Below are 23975 nucleotides of genomic sequence, written 5' to 3' on the forward strand. Positions count from 1 at the left end.
CACTGCCCACACCAACCCATCAAAAAATTTCGACTCAAATTTAGACTGGGATGAATAAAAAATTGTATATGATACTGCTCACATCAAACCTGAATATATAATTCAAGTGCCCCTTGACCAAAAAAATCCTATTTCTTCCAATAGTATAACTTTTTGGAACAACTTAGTATATTTTTTTAGCATGTATATTATGAATATATGTTTGGAGAGCACAAATATCAACCGTGGACCCCAAGAACAAGTTGTCCTTTTTTTTGTTATGCGAGGAATGGAAGAATAATTCACAATCATAAGCAAGATGAAGCAAAGAACTTGGTGTGCATGAGGTCGGAATTGCACAATTCCCGCTGATCATGTCCACATCAAGCTTCATTTCAAGCCCAATTCAGGTAATATTGCCTTATTAATTGGATCCACATTTTCAGTGCAAATCTTGACACAATTGGTCACCTCTTTTCGAGTCCTGCGGGTAGGAGAACATGGATATATGCAACTCGGTTCGCGACCGATACAGCAGAAAATGGATTCTGAAGAAACTCTTCATCCACAGACTGATCATTTAAGTTCACATGCTTAGGTTTAGTTTTGCTAACAATATATGCCATAAATATCGTTATCATATATATATATATATATATATATATAACATTTTTTTAATTGAAACTTTAGATCACGTCCCGTCGTCCACTACTCAATTTTTATTCCACCACAAATTAGACTATTAGAAAGGAGAGACATGGTATACTGCCATCTGGTTCAATCTGCAGACTTTTTTCTATGGTCCCATATCACAATTACAAAATTTTCAAAACCATCATTTCGTTTCATAAGCAAGCATGTACTCCCATCTGTTCTATGCACCATTAAATGATAGTACTAAAGCATAGTAAAGAAGATACCTTTTAGTTTTAACCTTGACAACAAGCAAGAGGTGGACTTCCTCAGATCTTTTAGGTGTCGTTTCGGCCAAAAAGAAACAACTTTGCCCAAGTCATTCATTTGATTTAGAAATTGTCTCCATTATTTCAAATGGAGATTGCACGGTGCTTTGTGTGTGCACATACATATTAATACATATGCATCTATATACATTATCAAAATTTGGGAAAAGAAATGGATAAATTATAAGAATTAGGTAAAGGATTTTCAAATGAGATGCCGTGTGATGACCTGTAACTCGCCATTAATGCCATTCTTCCTACCTCCACCAGATTAGCTGCTTCTTTTAGTGTCATTTAAACGTAGGGACAAACACATGTTGTGCTGCCAGAGATTGAATGCACGGGTACAACGCTAAGGCTAATGTTGGCCTTGTTTTAATAACCAAAGTATTCTTGTACTCCTACAAAGATAAAATGAAAAGTTCAAAATTCTCAGACACGAAAATAGTGGGGGGCGAGGTTGAAAGGGATGGTGCAAGCTTAAAAGGTGGCACCATTGCACTGCTGAGATCAGCCGAACGGTCAGATGATGAGAGGAGGAGCGGCAGCAGAAGGTGGGGATGGGGATGAGCGGATTCCGGTCAGCCCCAACGGCCAGTTCTTCAATAGCTCGGTTCTGTCCGTCTACATTCTGGCAGTGTTCGAGCTGGAGAGCCCCGTCGCTGGTGGGGAGCAACGCGAGGAGATCCTCAGGAAGGAGTTCTTGCCAGTCAGCACTCGCTTCTCCTCAATCATGGTAGTTTACATGGTGCCCAAATCTTTTTCATCATTTTGGTCTTCTGTCTTTCTCCTTGCTTCCCTTCCTCTCGTGGCTTTGTTATGCTTTTTGGCGGTTGGTAGGAGTAATTTTGATAGAAGATTGATCGAATGGCCTCATTTTTTCTTATTGAGAACGTGTGATGGTTAGCCATTAATCTAGCCACAGAGAGAGAAAGAGAGAGAGAGAAATGTTTACATGGGAACCGAACAAGGGAGGCGCTCACTAGACGCCACCCAGACCGACCAGTTAGTATAGTTTACGAGGGTATTGCAGATCACCCGCCTGGATCATGATCTCTTCTCGCTGCAAAACATGCTCCAAAAGAGAAAGGTGGAAGTGCCTTTCGAACCTCGCTGAATGACAATACAAGTCATTGTTGACAGCGAAGCTCCACACTGCACCATTTCTTTTGGCCAGTTTCCACCTCTCTGTCTCTCTCTCTCACTAAGCATCCCTGATCCCTCTCATTCAGATAACAATGGTTTATTAATTTGAACTCGAACTAGTTCGGCCAATTAGAAAAGCAGAAAAAGAAAGTTTGAATTCTCAAATGGCTCTTTCATAAAAACGAGACACCCTTTTCTATGCAGAACTGGTCTAGCTCCAAAAAAAAAGACTGGTTGGAGTCACCATCAGATTTAACTTGCTTGGGCATTCTCAAGTCGCTTCTGCTTCTGTTTGACGCCTGAAAATGACGTTACCGTCTTCCTCCACCCGTCTGGAAGAAATAGTGCACTTTACCAGCTATTCATGTCAGACAACTCATAAATGTCCCCAGCTGCCTACAACCACTAACAAATCAGTCCCGATGTACCACAAAATTTCTAATGCTGCAAAGAAGACTGCATGGACAGTTGTGCAGTCACGGCTTCATTTTCATGATATGATCGCTGTTTGAAAGCAGAAGGCCTGTTATAAGAACAGGGTGTTCTGTAACTGCGTGTATTATCAAAGAAGGAGCGATAAGAACAGCTTTTACGTGTTCCAGGCGTTCCATCGCGCCCAGCATGGAACAAAAGCTGGCATCTGTTCGGCTGGTGCTGTTACCAGACTCATACATCCCCTTATAGCGTTGTTGCGGGACCTATAAGGGATTGGATTTCTTAATGTTTCCATGTTTACCTTTCAAAAAGGCGAAAAGAAATTCCAGCTTGATTACCCAGATGAGTGGCGCCATTAAGATATATACTACTTGTGTGCTCGGGAATTTCGTCTTCACCAATGTTAGATGGAAAACCTTGCATAAAATACAAATTTTGATGCTCATTAATGCCACTGATCTTTCATAAAGTTTAGTTCAAACTTTTACCCTTGTCACACTTCTGAGGTGGAAAAAATTTGTTTTCCTATTATTTGTAGGTCAAAGATACAAAGGGTGTGAAACATTGGAAGCCAGTGAAGGTGAACATTAAGGATCATATAAGGATCCCAACTTTTCCCCCTGGATTATCACCTGAAGAATATGAGAAACACCTGCAAGGATACCTCTCAGAGATAGCCATTGAAGAAATGTCGCAGAACAAGCCCCTGTGGGAGGTCCATATCTTCAAGTACTGCACTCCTAGTGCAGTGAACACCCTTGTGTTCAAGCTCCACCATGCAATTGGGGATGGCTTCTCCCTGATGACAGCATTGTTTTCCTGTCTGCGAAGAGCCGACGACCCGTCCCTGCCACTTACATTTCCATCTTGTAATGGTTCCTCCAAGCAAAACCGTTCTAAAATTGAAAACGGAACCATATGGAGACATCTCTCACCGCTTTGGTTCACCTTTCAAGACTTTGGCTGGAGCCTGCTGAAAAGCAGTTTGCTTGTAGATCCTAAGTCTCCTATAAGATCAGGAGAACTTGGGGTTGAGTTCAAGCCAGTGTTCATCTCCTCTATTTCTCTTTCACTAGAGGAGATTCGAGAAGTTAGAGAAGAATTGAAGGCAGTAAGTTTCTTTGACCTATCGTGGATGTAAATTTCCTGTTCATTTGCTTACAAGAGTCCAACGTGTCCGCCAAAAAGTACTAAGCGTGATGCCTCGTTTTTATAAACTAAAGTGCTTAAAAGTTATGAAAATCTAAATAAACCTTTTTTTTTAGTTTCAACAGTATTTTGGCACTAAAAACTACAACACACCCACCTTTTTTTCGGTCTTCCAGAACTTATCAGACAAAAGGTCACGAAAACGACTAAAGATTAGAAGATATTAATATTTTATCTCCTCTTTTGACAATTCTAGGCACCAATATTCAACCACACCATCCGTCAGGGTTAATTGCTAAAAGCAAAACATGGTTTACATTTTACTGTAATGTCTTCATTATCCGCTGATTTCTTGCCTTCTTATTTTCACGGCAGACCGTGAATGATGTAATCACAGGGACTGTATTCTATGGCATTCAGTTGTACATGCACCGCATGAGTCCGGGCTCAGAAAACTTACCTGCCACTGCATTGGTGTTGCTAAACACAAGAAGTGTCTCTAAGCATCTGTCTTTAGAGGATATAAGGAAGGATGGAGCTGAAGCGTCATGGGGAAACCAGTTCGGATTCATTCATGTTCCTCTCCCTGCATGCAAATGCATCAAGAAGGCGAACCCAATCGATTATGTGTTTGAAGCACAAGAACTGATCATGAAAAAGAGGAGCTCACTTGGTGTATATCTAACTGGGAGATTCTTAGAGATGCTAAGGAGGTTAAGAGGCCCTGAGGTGAGCCTAACACTTATAACCAACCATGTCAAATGGGTAGTCACCATTTGACAATGTTTGAAGCATGGCTGGAGCATGACAGAGATTTTAAAATTGTTACGTTCTGATTTGGTTCAACCGGCCAATCGGATTTGAGTTCACTTGGTTCATTTCCTTTGGCAAAAGCTGGATCTCCAGCTCTAGATTTGGACTCATATCAAGTTCTTCATCTGAGTTTGAATCAGAACATGACTGAATGTCCAAATTTCCATGAAATTGGAACTTATATGACTCTTTGGCTTGTTACAGGCAGCAGCAGAGCACATCCATTCGACACTAAGAAACACCAGCATGACCATTTCAAACATAATTGGCCCATTGGAGAAGATATCCATGGGGGGTTGTCCAGTTAAAAGCTTCTATTTCATGGTGACACGTTTACCGCAGGTGGGTATGCTCGTTAGACAGGCACATGTGCATGCAAGAGTGCGTTTGTATATATATATATGTGTGTGTGTGTGTGTGCGTGTATGTGTGTGTGTGTGAGAGAGAGAGAGAGAGAGAGAGATTTTCATAATACCCTGTTTAGATTCGTCTGCCATGGTTGATAGAGAGTTGCTAATGTCTGCAGAGCCTCACCATATCAATGCTGAGTTACATGGGGAAGCTGAGATTGGCTGTAGGAGGAGAGAAAGGCTTCTTAGATTCTGAAGCGATGTCAGGATGCTTCGAAGAAGCATTTGCCAAGATACTTGATGCTGTAAGAGGGAAGCGTTATACACCACCCTCAAGCCAGGGAGATGTCTGAGAGGGAAAATGAATTGTCCCATAAAACAGACGCTTTTCTGGGAACGTTCAAGTCTGTTTTATCTCCCCAATACTCTATTGCCTTCATTTCTACAATTCCTGCTATCTCACTCCCTTTCTCTTGCTACTGAGAGCTTATCTCAACGTTTTAAGGTTATACTTTGCCCATGCATCTATTCATGGTGCGACCCAGATTGTTGAATGGATATGAATAGACCTTTGTATTGCCAGAAACTGGCGTGTATACAATGGATTCTGCAATATTTTAGAGTCAGCAGTTATAACAATCTAATGATTTGGGACGTTTGATAGCCTCGAGTTTGAGATCCTCAGGATTTGAAAACCATGCATTTAAGATCAAACCCTCCCACTTTCGATTTCCTACCATTTTTCAATGCGAAGAAGTAAATATGGATTTCAAGTGTGGATGAACCATTGATTTTTTGTCATATTAACAAAAACATGCCACATCAGATCTATGGATTTCAAATAGAGAGTAATCAAACCCCCCAGTGATTTTGAAATTAGAAAAGCGTTTTTATGTTGTAAAAACAAAATCTAACACCCCATTGTTGCCAAATCTACAATGCAAATCACATAATATATACAGTAAAATTGCTTATAAAGACATTAACTGTGGTCGTTGAAGAGGTACTTATGCATAAGCTTTTGCGGCGCGCTCTCTCCCCCACATATGAATGCGTAAATGTCGGCATATAAGGCATGAAAATTAAGGAAATAGCAGGATGTATGCTCAAGCCAGATCCCGAACGAGACAGGAACCATTTACCAACCTACTTGCGTCTATTCTCATGGATACAAGTCGAATATCAAGAACTCGCTACCAATCTTATCTAAAGAGACTGTGCTGAATCTATATGGTCCAATTTGATTAGAATGACAGAAATTAGATCTGAGCTATGAAACTGGTGCAATCTTAAAGGCGAACACCCGTGCACTCATTTAGAGGGGCATATGACAACCCAGATTTTGAGGATAGATACATGTAAGGGTCGAATGGGCTAGAGGTCCAAATTTTGGACTTGAAATCTGACGACGAGAGAGGACCAACTAGAGTCAAATGGTCGGTCGCTTAAACGAGAATGGGACATTAAATCTCAATTCTGCTCCCATGATCCATAGTGGGAACGGTTCGGGTTTGACCACGGCTGACCCGAACGTCCCATGGGGCACCTCGCCCACCCATCCTGCCCCTTTGGACCCACATCCACTCTTGACCCGAGCCGTTTGCATCGTCTAGCTAGCTCCTCTGAACTAGAAACAGGGTGCCCTCTTCCGTCACCAACAGGAGACAAAAAAGGGAGATACTGCGTTCACCGTGGATCAAGAGGAGATCGGACGGCTGACAGTGATTCCCCTCCTTAGTGTTTCTAAGGGACCCTCTCAGAAAGCCTATCAAAGGAATTCCCTCCACTTGTTTAGTCCGTGTGATGCTTCTTGGCGGATGGTTCGCAATCACGTTGTTCTTGTAGATGTGTGGTGTCTCTTGGTTTTTCGGAGATGGGTGCTTCTGCATTTGTGCTTTTGGTTTATTTTCCTCTGTTTTCTCTTCTCTAGAAACGATGATCTTGATTCTTAAATTTGGTCTTTTTTTGTGATTTTGTTTAGAGTTGGTAGTGTTGGGTGCTGTATCTTCGCCGTTTTTTGAAACAATAGTGCATTTTCGCGTCTGGTATTGCTCTCTTTCCCTATCTCTGTTTCTCATTGAATTTTTTGTTCGGCAATGTTTTCATGGGCTTTTCAGTAGCCTCATTTGGGGTGTTTTCTGTTTTGAAGATGATGATGAACATGAAGTCATTGACTTATGATCGTCTTGATATGATTATAACATCCATCGCTACGTTCTTTCAGATTCATTATCATATTTTCTTTCTTTTCCGGATTCCGTGTACTGCGTTTGGTTTTTAATCGATGGGGATGAAAGAAAAACATAATCCAACACTTGAACTGAAGCGAATTCTTTCTGATGGATCATTGTTGTTTCTGAATCTTAGAGCTGTTCTTATTTTTAATTGTTTTTCACTTTTGGGATGCTCTGTTTCTATTTTTTGTATTCTTGGGAGAGTCCATGCTCCATACCTTTGAAAGAGTGTCAAGTGGTTGGGTTTGACCCAAACTTAACTCATACAATTCAACGAGCTTTGGTCAAAAGGGGTTTGGTTTGAATGGAACTCGTGACCTGGATTTAGTACAATTTTTGTAAAAAAAGATCCAATTAATGTAGATGCAGCAACATCAACATACTCTGGCTGTTCTTCAATATTTTCAATCTTATGTCTCCATTGATACCATTATCACAAGCCTGAATATTTTCATTTGCCCGATCATTTTGATTCGTTCACAAAATGACCAATTATATATTCTCCATTTTCTTTTTCAATGCAGTTATGTTATCCACTAAACTCTCTATTATGTTCTACCCGAACTGCACACTAACTTCTGAGGTGTCATCTTCCAAACTTAAAGAGTTTTCTCCCTAAGGGCCCGTTTGATTGTCGGGTGAAATTTAACGTGGTAAATTTACCATGGTAAATTTTTCTGAAAAAATTTACAGGATGAATTTTCTTCCTCTTTTAATCTGAAACTCTGTTTGATACACAGGAAAAATTTAACGTGGTAAATTTAACCATGTTTGATGCACAGGAAAAAATTAACATGGTAAATTTAAACATGTTTGATGTACAAAAAAAATTTAACGTATTTAACGTGGTAAATGTTGTTTTTTTGTGTCCTATCCTTTTCAAATTTGACGTTGGAATTTAACGTCATAAAACAGTACATTGAAAGGACAAGAGCTAAAGGCTTGAATTAAAAATATGAGGGAACGCAATTTTAACTGTTCATAAGCAGAACATAGACAAAGCATAACATAAGATGAAGGCTACACAAGAAACTTGTAAGAAAGACACACACCAGTAAGAGGTAAATGCATTTGTTTTGCTGCTGCTCAAGTCCCCTCACATAAGCGATGGCACTTAGAGGAGCAAAGGTCTGGCCTCACATTTTCAGAATTTCTATACAAGACCTTGAGCAAGGTGATGAAGACCTTCTGGTATCTTTTAAAAGAGGAAAAGACTAATCTATACCCCACACAGTCTGCAAACCATAACATACACACATACATACACGTAAGCACTAACTAATTTGCGACCCAAATGGTTAACTGAACATGCAATGGATTATCTAAGCTAACGTGCTACACAAACAATTGGGTGAGATAGGCTAGTATTCATGTAACCATGTAATCTTTTTGCTTATTTTCAGTCTCTTTTCTGCTTTTTTCTATTTAACCATGTATTGAACAAAGTGGTATTCTTTCACATGCTACATCCCCAAAGAAATTCATTTAACTGTATAAGTGACTACAATACAGTGCTGGACCATCTAAACAGCGGTTTGTAAAGAAGCAGATTAATCCGTCCAACGCTCCCTTTCTCTCCCTCCTGTAGGGGCATCACCACTTTACCCTCAGTACTATCAAGCACATTACTAAAACCCTCCGCTTCCGACAATCCCAACAAATCTACAGCAACCATTCATATCAATTCTACTGGGGCCTCCAAAAACCAAGCAAGAGAGACAAATTGTGTGAACTCCACAGACAATCCCACCAAATTCATACTAAAGAGCGGCCTTCAACATACAGTAGAAGACATCCTAACAATATTTTCAGAAGTAGATTGTGTGAACTCCACAGACATCCTAACTGAACCTGCAAATCTACAACGAACATGATAGCATCCGAAAGAAGCCTGCCTGAATATAATTTTGCTGAGGAGAAGACTTGCTGCTGCTGGCGGGCAGTGGGATTTGATGGCAAAGGGCGATGATCTGCTCTTGGTGAAAGAGGGGACGAATTGCAACTTGAGGGTCTGTCACTTGACACTGAAAAAAAAAAAATCCCCGCGGTGAATAGGAATACTTAAGCAGGTGATCTTGGAACTATCCAGTAATTTCAAGTAACTATTGCCGCAGATCATGACAATCAAATTAAAAACGAAGGAATTCAAAGACTATGATGAATGAGAAAAATTAAAAACAAAGAGGAATGCCCTAATCGGTGGTTCAGGAGTTTGCCCTGACGCACGAGAGAGAGGAATTTACCTTGCAGATGTCCCTACTGCTCGGCCCTGGCAATGAAGGAAGGTTGGAGATATGGCTGGCTTGCTCGATCGTGGCAGAGATAGAAGGCCACAGAACGGTGGCAAAGGCATCAGCAAGAGGGAAAGGGAGAAAGCGAATGCATCGGCAAGAGCAAGAGAGAAAGGGAGAAAGCAAACCGGCGGAGGAGCGGAGCGGCGACGGCAGAGTGGCGATGGTGAGAGGGGCGACGCCTCTGGTGCGACGGTGAGAAGGCGAGAAGGCGAGGGAGACGAGGCTGCAGAGGGAGGAGGTTGCGACGGTGAGAAGGCAGGAATGTGAGGGAGACGAGGCTGCAGAGGGAGGAGGTTTGGGGTGAAATGAGCGTCTGAAGAAGCGTTGTCGAGCGGGTGAAATTTCACCTACTCTCGTTTACATTAAATAGGTGAAATTTCACCGTGTTTGATGCTTGTTTAGTCGGGCGGATGAAATTTCACCTACTCTCCTTCTCCTTTACATTAAACAGGTAACAGCTGAAATTTCACTCACCCGTACATTTTTCACCCTCTCCTCCAGTAATTTATCCTGGCCATCAAACAGGGGCCTAAAGAAAAACACTACTAAATTTTAATGCATGGATTTTTCAATCAAAATTAATAAGCAAAGTCAAATAAGAAAAAGCAGACGATTATAAGTAAGGAAAATAGATATCATGTATTAATTATGTTTGATAATACCATCATAACAGGAACTGCTACAATGTCAAGAATTGACTGATATATAAGCTCCTATCTAAGGGGCGGACTCTCCTCTCGAGTTTGTGGTCGATATTATGAGTAGAAAATGAGAGAACAGTTTTCGAGGGTAACATTTTTTTTTACCTTGCTACGCTGGTAAAACCTTTTGACTTTGGGGTGGTAAACATTTTCCACCTCTCCTCAGATTAATAGTAAAACCTTCTTCCTCGGTTTCTGGACATGCTTTATAGTGAAGGGACAAACACGAATCAAAAGTCTTAATCAAACGGCCTGCCTGCATTGGCGCAGAGACAGTGAGTTGGAAGGTGCACACATAGCACCAGTGCAATCTCCAACCCGTCTCTGTTGCCACTTCACTTTGTTCTTCCTCCCCTCATTTTTTTTCTCCTCTCGCCTCTCTCTCATCCCTCTTTTCTCGTTTCTCTTTCTCTCTCTCCTGCTCTTATTTCCCCCTGCTCTTATTTCCCACTGGTATAGATTGTCGGCAGCATCAATGACAACTATCATCCCTCTCTTTCTTTCTCTCTCTTTTCAACCCTTGCTCACACCAGCCCATGAAAAAATTTCGACTCAAATTTAGATTGGGATGAATAAAAAATTGTATATGATACTGCTCACATTAAACTTGAATGTCTAATTCAAGTGCCCCTCGACCAAAACCTCCTGTCTCCTCCACGGTATAATAGTATAACTTTTTGAAACAACAACTTAGTATATTTTTCAACATGTATAGTATGAATGTATGTTTGGGGAGCACAAATATCAACCGCGGACCCCAAGAACAAGTTGTTCTTTTTTTGGCATGCCAGGAATGGGAAGAATAAATACAACCCCAAGAAGAGCTGTATTGGCTTCACAATCAAAACCAAGCATTGAGGAAGAAGCGTTCTTGCCTATTAAGCAAAAAGCTTGGTGCGGATGAGGTTGCAATTGCACAAATCACAATTGCCTATTAAGCAAAGATGCATCAGCCACTTAAAGTGTGTGAGGGATACAGTTGGCCTTATAAAGACTATGCATTATGCACAACATGTGGATAACCATCTTTAAGTAGAGAGAGTGACAGGCCAACAAGAGCCATAAGCCACCCCAGTTTTTCAAAAATCAAATTGTTTTTTTAATTAAATTTGGCCCCATAAAGATTTTGAAAATTATATAATGCACATCTTTCAAGAAAAATCTTGGCTCTACCACTAACTATATCATCATAAGCACCGAGTTAGGTACCCATCGGTATGGGCGGAGGGAAGAGGGCCTGTGGTGCCCAATGGTCGTCACAGTTGACACATATAATTATCAGCCACACACACACAGGGAGAGTGAGAGAGAGAGAGAAGGGGAAGAAGGGAAGAAAGAGAGGGAGAGAAATGTTTACATGGGAATCGAACGAGGGACGCGCCCACTATACGCCACCCTGACCGACCAGTTAGTATAGTTTAGGAGGGTATTGCAGATCACCCGCCTGGTATCATGATCTCTTCTCGCTGCTCCGAAAGAGAAAGGTGGAAGTGCCTTTCGAACTTCGCTGAATGACAATACAAGTCATTGTTGACAGCGAAGCTCCACATTACTCCATCTCTTTGGCCAGTTTCCACCTCTCTCTTTCTCTCTCACACTTTCTTTCTCTCTCTCTCTCTCTCTCTCAGCATCCCTCTCATTCAGATAACAATGGTTTATTCATTTGAACTCGAACTAGTTCGGCCAATTAGAAAACAATTAGAAAAGGAGAAAAAGAAAGTTTTGGATTCCCAAATGGCTCTCCTGTCATAAATATGAGCTACACCCTTTTCTATGCAGAACTGGTCTAGCTACAAAAAAAAAAAAAAACCCATTTGGCGTCACCATCAAGGTTTACTTGCTTGCAATGGGCCTTCACATGTTGCTTAAGCTTTTGTTTGACGCCCGAAAATGACGTAACCTTGTTCCTCCACCCGGCTGGAAGAAATAAGCGCACTTTACCAGCTATTCATGTCAGACAACTCATAAATGTCCCCAGCCGCCTACAACCTCTAACATATCAGTCCTGATGTACCACAAAATTTCTTATGTTGCAAAGGGAATTGCATAGGCAGATGTGCAGTCACGGCTTGATTTTCTTGATATGATCGAGGTTTGCAAGCTGAAGGCCTGTTATAAGAATAGGATGTTCTGTAACTGCCTGTATTATCAAACAAGGAACGATAAGAACAGCTTTTACATGTGCGCCCAGCATGGAACAAAAGCTGGCATCTATTCGGCTGGTGCTGTTAACAGACTCATACATCCCCTTATAACGTTGGGGCGGGACCTATAAGGGATTGGATTTCTTAATGTTCCATGTTTACTTTTCACAAAGGCAAAAAGAAATTCCAGCTTGATTACCCAGATGAGAATGGCGCCATTAAGACATACTACTTGTGTGCTCATGAATTTCGTCTTCACCAATGATAGATGGAAAACCTTGCATAAAAATGCAAATTTCGATGCTCATTAATGCCGGTGATCTTTCATAAATTTTCATTCAAGCTTTTACTCTTGTCATACTTCTGAGGTGGAAAAGTTTTCCTATTATTTGTAGGTCAAAGATGCGAAGGGTGTGAAACATTGGAAGCCAGTGAAGGTGAACGCTAGGGATCATCTAAGGATCCCAACTTCCCCCCCTGGATTGTCACCTGAAGAATATGAGAAACACCTGCAAGGCTACCTCTCAGAGATAGACATAGAAGAAATGTCGCAGAACAAGCCCCTGTGGGAGGTCTATATCTTCAAGTACTGCACTCCTGGTGCAGTGAACACCCTCGTGTTCAAGCTCCACCATGCAATTGGGGATGGCTTCTCCCTGATGACAGCATTGTTTTCCTGTCTGCGAAGAGCCGACGACCCGTCCCTGCCACTTACATTTGCATCTTGTAATGGTTCCTCTAAGCAACACCGTTCTAAAATTGAAAACGGAACCATATGGAGACATCTCTCACCGCTTTGGTTCACCTTTCAAGACTTTGGCTGGAGCCTGCTGAAAATCAGTTTGCTTGTAGATCCTAAGTCTCCTATAAGATCAGGAGAACTCCGGGTTGAGTTCAAGCCAGTGTTTATCTCCTCTATTTCCCTTTAAATAGAGGTGATTGAGAAGTTACATAAGAATTGGAGGCAGTAAGTTTCTTTGATCTATCTTGGATGTAAATTTCCTGTTCATTTGCTTACAAGAGCCCAACTTCTCTGCAAAAAAGTTGTGTGATGCCCCGTTTTTAAAAACTAAAGTGCTTAAAAGTTATGAAAATCTAAATAAACTTTTTTTTTTAAATTTCATCAGTATTTTGGCACTAAAAACTACAACACACCAACCTATTTTGCGGTCTTCCAGAACTTACCAGACAAAAGGCCACGAAAACGACCAAAGATTAGAAGATATTAATACTCTTATCTCCTCTTTTGACAATTCTAGGCACCAATATTCAACCAGACCGTCCATCAGGGTTAATTGCTAAAAGCGAAACATGGATTACATTTTACAGTACTGTTTCATTGTCCTCTGGTTTCTTGCCTTTCTCTTTTCACGGCAGACCGTGAATGATGTAATCACAGGGACTGTATTCTATGGCATTCAGTTGTACATGCACCGCATGAGTCCGGGCTCAGAAAGCTTACGTGCCACCGCATTGGTGTTGCTAAACACAAGAAGTCTCTCTAAGCATCTATATTTGGAGGATATAAGCAAGGATGGAGCTGAAGCGTCCTGGGGAAACCAGTTCGGATATATACATGTTCCTCTCCCTGAATGCAAATGCATCAAGAAGGCGAACCCAAATCGATTATGTGTTTGAAGCACAAGAACTGATCAGTAAAAAGAGGAGCTCACTGAGTGTATATCTAATTGGGAGATTCTTAGAGATGCTAAGGAGGCTAAGAGGCCCTGAGGTGTGCCTAATACTTATAACCAACCATGTCAAATGGGTAGTCACCATTTGACAATGTTTGAAGCACGGCTGGAGCATGACAGAGATAGGGATTTAAAATTGTTACGTTCTGGTTTGGTTCAACCGGCCGATCGGATTTGAGTTCACTTGGTTCATTTCCTTCGGCAAAAGCTGGATCCCCAGCTCTAGATTTGGACTCATATCAAGTTCTTCATCTGAATTTGAATCAGCACATGACTGAATATCCAAATTTGCATGAAATTGGAACTTATATGACACTTTTGCTTGTTACAGGCAGCAGCAGAGTACATCCACCAGCAGAGTACATCCATTCGATACTCGGAAACACCAGCAAGTCCATTTCAAACATAATTGGCCCATTGGAGAAGATATCCATGGGGGGCTGTCCAGTCAAAAGCTTCTACTTCATGGTGACACATTTACCGCTATGCTCGTTAGACAGGCACAAGTGCTTGAACTCAGTTATGCAGGATTGCAGCATCTCCTACCTCTTCTGCAGGGACTCCCTCTCGTTGTGCAGCACGTCAACAGCTCGGGGCGCAACAACCATGTCCATGAACCTCTTATCGTTCATAGCAAACAAGTCCAAACCCAAAGCCACCATCAACCTGTCTCGGCTGCCCAACACAAAAGCACAAGTAAGAGAAAGGGAAGAAATGTTGTGCAAGATATAAAATCTGAAGATTCCGAAGCTCACCATGGAGTTAGGAATCCGAAATTCAGAGTTGACGGCACGCTTCCATCAATAAGGACTTCTCTGATTCTGGCAAAATGCTGGGAAGCAGCGACGCAAACTTCAGTGTACAGTGAACCTGTTCTTGAAGTGTGGTCGTTTGCACCACCAAACAGGTTTCCATTTCGTTGGTGAAGATCCAAAGAGGAGGTGTTGCATGGCATAATCCGCATGTGCCATTTACTCATTCCAGGCTCAGCAATGTTGTCATGGTCCTTCTTAGTGCCTGCACCCGCGGGCTCACCGGGTTGGTCAGGAGAAGAAGTTTCAGGAATAGTATGGGCTCGTGAATCACTATCATAGCAACAGATTTGAGAGTATGGGCTCGTGACTGAATCAAGGTGGTGACGAACTAGCTGCTTGCATTGTTTTGCTAAGTCATGAATGAACTGATTGTATGAATGCCGAAGCGCCGCATGAAAACCACCATACCCGTCCATGCTTCCTTTCCATCTTTCATCTGCTCATTTGAGAAATCAAATGCACTTCGTAAAGAAAAAATGAAACCAATCCAGTCATCCATGAAGATAAACTTGTGAATCAAATTGTACCATCTAAAGATTCATTGTTCTTGTTACGTTCAACAGCAAGGTCAAAAAGGTTCCTCAAGACATAAGCAAGTCGGACGCATGCAGTGTCCAAGATAGGAGCCAACCATGACCGAGCTGCTGCACGAGCTATCTCTATTGCTGCACCTGCAACTCCCCCACACCCACCTTTAAGAGCCTGGGCGAGTAAAATATTAGCAACCTGTAGCACAAAGCGCATTAGAAGCTAATACACATTTCCCATCGTCACAGACTAAGAATGTTTCTAATCGAAAAATCTACCTTCTCCCTTGACACTGTCGGGCATTGTATAGAATGGGTAGCACATCTGAACTCATGCATTACCCTCTCGAATGCAGCTCCACCATAAAGTTTGAGAACAGAAGTAGGTGGCTTTACTTCTTCAACAACTCCAGGCCAATTTCCAAAGCCACTTTCGAGACGTTCTTCATCAGTTGTTTTCCCCCATTCATCTGGGGCAGGGTCAATGGCTCCATCGATCAATGCCCACTGTGTCAAGCAAAGAAATTCCAAAAGGTAAGAAATTCGCTGGTTAGAGGTTCTGCCAACAACGATAAAGAGAAAATACGTACCACATGTCTACTAATAGAAGCAACATGTAACATTGCCAATCTCCGGAGAGAAGCAACATCAGAAGTAGCCTGCAGCTTGGTATCAGCTCGAGCTAGCACAACTGCAACTTCAGCACAAGGTTGTTCTAGTAAGGCAAGAGTTGCAGGAGCAGCCTCCTTGTATCTCTGCTGAAGCTCCGACTCCAAGTAATCTCTTAGGCGTCCAAAACCAATGAAAGATCCATACTTCTCTTTGTCAAACCCTCCCTTAACACTTTCACAGAGATAATGAACAATGTCCGAGCCAATTTGGGAGTTCTGCCTGCGAAATTCTTCATTCGAAGTAACACTTCTGACTTTTGGCAATGCCACAAAAAAGGGTCGAGTACTGTCACCAAGGTAACCACTTGCGCTTAAATATCGATCAACTTCCCATCTATCAGTGAATTCCTGTTTGAGACCATATTGTTAGTTTCAAGAATGATGAACTAAAGCCTCCATTTTCTGGCTTCAACTGCTGACAACATTCCATTATCCCTTTGATGCATGAAATGGAGATGAGTTCAGGACTCGAAATACCTTAAGTCTATTGTCAAACTTGGAAACAACGACTATTTTGCGGAGCAGAGTGGGATCAACACTTCGCACAGCATCTAACCATAGTGAAGAACACCATTCAACACTGCTCTGTTGGAGGAACACGAGCAGTCAATCTGGAGGAGCTGTCAGTGCTTTATCCATAGACAGAATCTCATGAGGAGTGCTATCTGTTTCTCCTTTCTTCTCCTATCAGACAAGCATTTCATAGATAGACTTAACAACTGAAAGATGCTGAAACTTATTATCACCTTTTTCATGCCAATAGAACAATAGGAAACTGAAACTCATTCAGAAGGCAAAAGTTACTGATGTTTACCATGCTTTCCGAAATGTTTAGCAGGTTTCTACCCAGGCAGCTTCTTTTTACGCTTTTTAATTCCTGTCAAATATGTATGAAAAATGCCAATTTAATAAATCAGAATGCAAGCTTGAACAGCAAAGTTGACAACACAGATTCATCCACTAAGGATGACATAAATTACTCAAGCAAGACAGTCAAATAATTGAACATGGCAATGAAGTATTTGGTTAAATAAGATCCTCACCTGTTGCAGCATAAACAGGAAATTAGAATGGAAGTCACAGTTGTAGATTGCATCTTTGCCAAGATTAAGACAGAGGAACACAAGCAATATGGACTAAAGAGACAAACAAAACATCATATACCAGTATCTACTTACTATCCATCATTCTCACGGATGCCATCATCAAATCTGCCTTTTGCAAAACACAATTCCTTGAACATATGTGAAAAGTATAACTAAAAATATAATTTTTCATTTGTACATCTAGGATTTTATAAAGTTCTAGAAACCAACGAACGGTCTAACTTTTTGGGCTTCTAATGTTCCATTTACACTAAAGAAACATACACTTATGTAACCATTGGAAATGAAGATTGCAGGTATATGTTTTTGTTTTTTAAACTCTCATCCAATGAACACCAGATTGTTTATCAGGCTACATTTAATACTCTTTCAGATGGAAAGAATGTACATTTATGAGGGAGTATTACATCTATGAGGGAGTATTAAAAGATCAGGAACCAAGTGTAAAAACTGCCCCTGATTTTAACATGCAAGAAACAAGCAGAAAAGCTAATGAAATTAAGAAACTAGTAAAGAATGGAAAATCACATCTTATTCCTTAGCGACCAAATACAGGAGGTGTTAAGTCAAGCTACTTATCTGAATAACCAATAAAAATCAGCATGAATCCTCTCATGTACACCACTATTCTACAAAAAAAAGTAATGCCAAAATGTTCTTGCATTATTTTCCAAAACAACAGGACACCACACTTAAAGCACCTATCACCACCAAATCGACTCCACTTATTTTCTATGGACCAGCGGCAGCAATACAACAGGAATCTGGACCAGGCTAGACTGTGAATGGCAAGTGGAAGAATAATAATTGGCAAGGTGAGATGCTAGCTCCCTATATTTGAAACCAATGGATGGAGAAATGAACTTTTTCTTCCTCAAATTTTACATTTGTGGTACTTTCCCCAAAAAATCAGCCAGACAAAAAATTTTAGTGCAAATCCTGATGGCCTTTATGGAAGTGGATAAAAATCATGCTTGCGGATAAGCTTTTGGCAACTACAGATTTACCCAACAGCAAGCTCCTTGAGTGTTGTTCATCACGAAAGATGTTAGGATCAGTTCAGTGAATCCAGAGTTTAGACTGAATTAGTAATAAACATAATATTCTGGAAATGCCACAACTTGCTACAATAAGGACCTCTCACACTCAGCAAGTCCCTGTGGCTCAACAAACATAATCTGACTTTTATATTTTGTAAGAGTATGCTTTATTGATTATGGTTATCATTCAGTATTAGAGGTTGGAAATGATTGCTAGCGGTTTCCTTCCCCCAATCCAGAAGCATGAGCAAACCCATGCATGTCAGATGAACCAAACATTTACAAATTGCCAGGATTAGCATGGCTTTTCTGACAGGCACTTTTGGAAAACTGAACTCTCCTTAACCCTATTTCCCTATGCCACCATTTCCCTAATAAGACTTCTCGCTGTCTTCCTGCACAACCATCATTTTCTGCAACAGGGCTCCACCGCAAGCTACCTCCATCAAATCTAGAAAACTTAGTTTGTCCATCCTAAGCTTTAGATGCTCAGCAGAAACTCATCCCATACTATAGTGTGTTTTAATTATGCTGCCCATTCTACTTTGTCAGAAATGCTGCATGTGTATTCAAATCATTGTCACAAAAAACGGGGACGGGTATTAAACGGCGAGAAAAAAAACGGGTATAATACGGCAAAGTTTTATATATCGGGAACAAAACGGGAAAAGTTCGGCAAATTTTTAAAAAAAATTAAACATTTAATACATCTTAAAAATTATAAAAATAATAATTGATAAAAAAACGGTAAAAAACGGGAAAATAACGGAAAATAACGGCAAAAAACGGGTATTATACGGGTATTATACGCGTTTTTTGTTTTTTGACGTTTTTTAAAAAAAAACGGGAATAGTACGGGTATTATACGGCAGAACTGTTTTTGGCGTTAAATACGCGTTTTTTTTTTAAAAACGGCGTTTTTTGTGACAATGATTCAAATCTATAATAAACCTCAAAGACATAACATTCAGATTTGAGTACCAATCTAAACTTGTTAGTGATTATTAAATAGCACCATAGGACACCCGAGACACACAAGGGCAGTTCAAAGTTACGCAGAAGTGATCAATAGGCGAACAAAATGCTCAAGACAAGTAACTGAACTAGAGGTGATTGCAGTCATGAATCAATCAGTTATAAAGGAAAATAAGATATCATAATATTTCCGTTCATGTGTGTTATGGAAAAAGGGGTTTTCTCCAGATTGCAGAAGGAAGTTCTGGAGACGAAAAGAATATGAACATATTTTTGCTAGGAAGGTATTGATATCTATAATTCTTTCTCGCGCACAACTTGTTTGATGAACAGCAGAGCACAACCTGCAAGTCTGAGAACCCTTGGTCGAGTGGCGCATTGAACGAAACGAAAAGCAAAAATATTAAACCAGGCGTTAACCCAAACCAAAAGCAAGGGAGAGACGGAAGGCGGCCTGGGTCGACGCCACAAGCGACCGTCTGGCTGGAGTAAGAGAAGGCCGGGGCAAGGGTTGAGAAGGGGAGAGAGAGAGGGAGAGAGAAAGAGAGTCAAGGGAAGGGGACTGGTACCTGCGGAGACCAAATGGTCAGAGACGAGCAAGGTGCAGGAATCTGAATGTGCGAGGGAGACGACGACGACGAAGAGGCAGTGGCTGCGGCTGCGTGAGGACGAAGAGGGCTGCGGCTGCGACTGCGTGAGGACGAAGAGGGCTGCGGCTGCGTGAGGACGAAGAGGGCTGCGGCTGCGTGAGGACGAAGAGGGCTGCGGCTGCGTGAGAAACTCCCGGCAGCAGGAAGGAAGACGCAGAACCATACGCGAGCGTGCCCTTGGTATATTCTCAGAGAAACGGGTTCTTAGGGTCCAAACAGGCAGTTGGAGGCATCTGATCCAAGTTCACACTTCACACTTCACACTTCACACTTCACAGCTTCACCCGTTAGTATATTTTCAAAGTGCTACTGCTGACCACAACTTCAAAATGACATTAAAAGAAGAATATATATATATATATATATATATATATATATATATATATCCAGATTTTTCCGGGGGATGGGTTGAAAGTACTTAAAAATCAATTACCATGGTACACACCACAAGTATGTGCCGTCTTACCCCCATTTCAAGCTTCTGAAAACAAAAAAAAGGAAATTAAACAAAATTTTGAACAGAAAAAAGCAAAAGGACAAGGAGGAACTGTTTTGTTTTTCAATAACAATCTTCATCCATTTTTCAAAAAACAATCTTTCTTTTGTCGACCATTCCACCATGTCATTATTTTTCTCTCCTTCATTTTGAAACTCCTCCCCCTTTTCTTTAAGAAAACAAGTTATTGTCATGTACATTCTTCCATTTTCGCCGGTACCAAGTTATCTCTTATCTAGAATATTGGCTACAAAACATGATATGCTCTCTTGTGGTAGTTAACATTGATTATCTCTGTAACTAATGCTATTAAGTATTAAGCGCAACAGGTAATCAAGTTAAGCAGTACATTGGTGAACGTGGAAAAGAAAACAAATAACATTGCCAAATTTGAAATTTGACTGATGGGAACGATGCTGTTATAAAGGATAATTAAATTCAATTCACCATTCATAGCGGCTCTTGGAAGTGAGTGCAAGACGCGGAGGTCACAGGTGTGAGGAAGCTCCTATAATTGCAAACACGAGGTGGACAAGATAATAATCAGATCAGTCTGGGATTACTCCAGACTCGACTCTCTCATTTCAGCATTGGAAGCGAACCAGGAAGTGAAGCACACGGATAACCAGCATAAGTTAGGGAAATGCAAGCCAATTCCTGGGGTGGAGAAAAATGTCCTGGCACATTAAAGACCCGACAGTGGGGTGGAGAAAAATGTCCTCGCACATTAAAGACCCGACAGTGGGGTGGAGAAAAATGTCCTGGCACATTAAAGACCCGACAGCAGATTGGAATAGATAATCCCTGTGCCGGGGCAGGGTGCAGTCGGTGAGTGTGTGGTCTATTTTGTCTGTTTGGCTGGATGGAAGAGACAGGTTGGATCGTCCAAAGTTCAGGCAGCTATATCACTTTAGGGCCCGTTTGATAGGCGGATGAAATTTAACGCAGTAAGTTTACCATGGTAAATTTTTCTAGAAAAATGTAGTGGATGAAATTTCACCCTCTTCCAATACCAGGCTCTGTTTGATTGTCGGGTGAAATTTAACGTGGTAAATTTAACCCTGTTTGATGAACATGAAGAATTTAACGCGGTAAATTTAACCTTGTTTGATGCACAGAAAAAATTTAACCTGAAAAATGTTGTTTTTTTTTCTCATCCCCAATCTGACTTTGTTAGGAGAAGGAATGTGATCTTCCAAAACAACAAAAGATCACCACTCAAATAAATCCCACAAAAGCTTGTGTTAAGAAGCCAAAACATCTAAAGGCACGATACAAAGTTGCCACAATCATGAGAAATCGTCACAACTGGATATACTCGACATAGCCACTTCCAGGTAGACCCCAACACCACCCAAAATCCCATAAAAATTATATATTTCTTCATGAATCATCCCAAAACAAATCAATTAAGGGTGAGCACTGGGAGGACGATTAGTTGTGGCGAAAACTAACAGAAGAAGCTCTCTGAAGAGCTATAGATCTTCATTCTGCTGTTCTGGTTCGTACCATGTCTGTTTTTCCTTTCTTTCGGTGTTTCTTCTGCTCCTTTGGGTTCTAGGCTCACTGATCATGAGATTCTGACGGCAAAAAGACGGGTGCCTTTTAGGAATCCATCTTTCATTTCTGTTTTAATGTTTATAGTTCTCCTTCTGGATTGGTGCTCTCTCTCTCTCTCTCTCTCTCTCTCTTTCTCTCTTTCTCTCTGTGGCACAAATTGGTTTTACATAAACTGAGTATCTTTTGGTTGGAACGGAGGCCATTTCTTACTCAGGACGTATGGCACTCCGTTAATTCCCTCATGTTTTTTTATTTTTAAAACCAATTGAAGGAGCCAACCTCAAAGAAAAACCGAAAAAGAAACCAATAAGATGTCCAAAGTTCTTGGTGGGTCGCTCTTTCTTCTTTTTTTGTAATACCAACTTTTGAGATTTGTTTGGTATTATATGTTCATTGTCATTCTGTCATAGAAGTGAGGCTTCATACTCTTCCCTGTTTCTGCTGAAGATGGTCTGATCCAGTTATCCCTTTAATGTTCTCTTATTCTACAGATAAATTCTACTTTATTGGCTATATAGGGGCGCACTAATATGTCTCTTTTTCTTTTCAGTTTTCAGTCAGATTTTCCTCAAGTTTCAATAATTGTTGCAGAAGAACAGGATCGAGATGTACCGAGCATCTGTTACTGTGCATACCATGCTTCCAACCTACATGAAGTGTCCCTCCCTCTCTCTCTCTCTCTCTCTCACATTTCAAGTCATCATGATGCATATATCATCCATTTTAAACATATGCATGTTCAACATTATAAGCCAAAATGAACAAGCGTCTAATGAGAAAAGGTTATAAAGCATCCAGATGCACAGATTCCCTGTTGCTGCACGAAAACATCAGATTGTCCACAACTGTTTATCATCAGTGTTTCCGTTTTATTTAACAAAAACTTGCCTAAGATACAAAGAAAACTTTGTTATAATCGGGCAAATCAAGTTGTTACACGCCATAAACCAACTGTGGAAGGTTTTTGAATAACTGATTCATCATCAGGACATAAATTACTCAAGGAAAAGTGTCTGCAATTAAACTACTTAAGCTGACTACTTATGTGCGGACCATGAGGGCTGAGACTAATAACGACTAGTGAATCCTGGAATGCAGGAGTCAACAGGGAAAGATGTCGAGGATGATGTCCGAAATCAAAAAACAGTGAATTTAGTATTTCTACACTGATAAGCAACAGGAGCTAAAGAAATCAAAAGACGGAAAATGAGCGACTAGTTAGGGCATCAAACGCCCAAATCAGACGCCTATGCACCTCAACTACAGTGGCAGACTGTCTCTATGGCAGAGGGGAATGAGCGACAACTTAGGGCATCAGAGAAAGGGGGAAAGGAAAGGCATCAGAGAGAGAAAGGGAGAATGCTTACCGGCGGTGGAGCGGAGACGCGACGGCGCTGAGGCGACGGTCTCTGTGGCAGACGGTCTCTGTGGCAGAGGGGAAGAAGCGACAACTTAGGGCATCAGAGAAAGGGAGAAAGGGAGGGAATCAAAGAGGGAGAAAGGGAAAAAGCCGGTAGAGAAAGGGAGAAAGGGAGGGAATCAGAGAGGGAGAAAGGGAAAAAGCCTACCGGCGGTGGAGCAGAGAGGCAGCGGCGACAGAGAGGCAGCGGCGACGGTGCAACCTCCTTCCACTCGGGTGCGATGTGAGAAGGCTCGAGGGAGGAGGAGCTGCGGTGCGATGTGAGCTGCCGAAGGAGGTCGTGCGCTGAGGAGGGTCGAGCGCCCGAAACAACGGAGCTCGGACTTTCGAGCGGGTGGAATTCCACCCGCTCCCTTTTGCGTTAAACGGGTGGAATTCCACCCCGTTTGACGGGATTTCAATCGCGTAGGTGAAATTTCACTCGCAGTATAAATTTTTCCTCCTTAACAACCCGTTTGATGGGCGGGTGAAATTTAACGCGGTAAGTTTACCAAGGTAAATTTTTCTAGAAAAATTTAGTGGATGAAATTTTACCCTCCCCTGTTTGATTGTCGGGTGAAATTTAACGTGGTAAATTTAACCCAGTTTGATGAACATGAAGAATTTAACGTGGTAAATTTAACCTTGTTTGATGCACAGGGAAAATTTAACATGGAAAATGTTGTTTTTTTTTCCTTCCCAATTCCACTTTGGAAGGAGCAGAACCCATATATTTCTTCATCAATCATCCCAAAACAAATCACCATACAGCCAATTCATTAAAAGACACGGTCATTCACACGATATATATAACAAAAAGCAAAAAAAAATATCT

At 41.2% G+C, this 23975-nt stretch overlaps 2 protein-coding genes, 2 long non-coding RNA genes and 1 pseudogene across 4 annotated transcripts; 2 read left to right on the plus strand and 3 right to left on the minus strand.

Annotated features, from left to right (window-relative positions):
* The first annotated feature begins 1386 nt into the window (after window positions 1-1386).
* LOC116267719 (wax ester synthase/diacylglycerol acyltransferase 4-like) lies at window positions 1387-5478 on the plus strand. The gene is made up of 5 exons (XM_031649592.2): window positions 1387-1677; window positions 3061-3633; window positions 4047-4400; window positions 4689-4826; window positions 5011-5478. Exons 1-5 carry the CDS (start codon window positions 1468-1470, stop codon window positions 5185-5187), a joined length of 1452 nt encoding a protein of 483 aa, XP_031505452.1. The 5' UTR covers window positions 1387-1467; the 3' UTR covers window positions 5188-5478.
* Window positions 5479-8435: 2957 nt separating this feature from the next.
* LOC116265868 (uncharacterized) lies at window positions 8436-9687 on the minus strand. The gene is made up of 2 exons (XR_004175205.2): window positions 9312-9687; window positions 8436-9092 (listed from the first exon to the last, which is right to left on the minus strand). It is a non-coding gene; the product is annotated as an uncharacterized LOC116265868 (long non-coding RNA).
* A 2830-nt stretch (window positions 9688-12517) lies between these two features.
* On the plus strand, window positions 12518-13136 carry LOC116246663 (wax ester synthase/diacylglycerol acyltransferase 2-like). The gene is made up of 2 exons (XM_031618476.1): window positions 12518-12523; window positions 12603-13136. Exons 1-2 carry the CDS (start codon window positions 12518-12520, stop codon window positions 13134-13136), a joined length of 540 nt encoding a protein of 179 aa, XP_031474336.1.
* A 1300-nt stretch (window positions 13137-14436) lies between these two features.
* LOC116267336 (dynamin-related protein 5A-like) lies at window positions 14437-19979 on the minus strand (annotated as a pseudogene).
* Window positions 19980-20127: 148 nt separating this feature from the next.
* On the minus strand, window positions 20128-23695 carry LOC116267344 (uncharacterized). The gene is made up of 3 exons (XR_004175571.2): window positions 23310-23695; window positions 23109-23166; window positions 20128-20166 (listed from the first exon to the last, which is right to left on the minus strand). It is a non-coding gene; the product is annotated as an uncharacterized LOC116267344 (long non-coding RNA).
* Window positions 23696-23975: the final 280 nt, after the last annotated feature.

Source organism: Nymphaea colorata, chromosome 1, assembly GCF_008831285.2.
Source record: "Nymphaea colorata isolate Beijing-Zhang1983 chromosome 1, ASM883128v2, whole genome shotgun sequence".
NCBI classification, from domain to species: domain Eukaryota; kingdom Viridiplantae; phylum Streptophyta; class Magnoliopsida; order Nymphaeales; family Nymphaeaceae; genus Nymphaea; species Nymphaea colorata.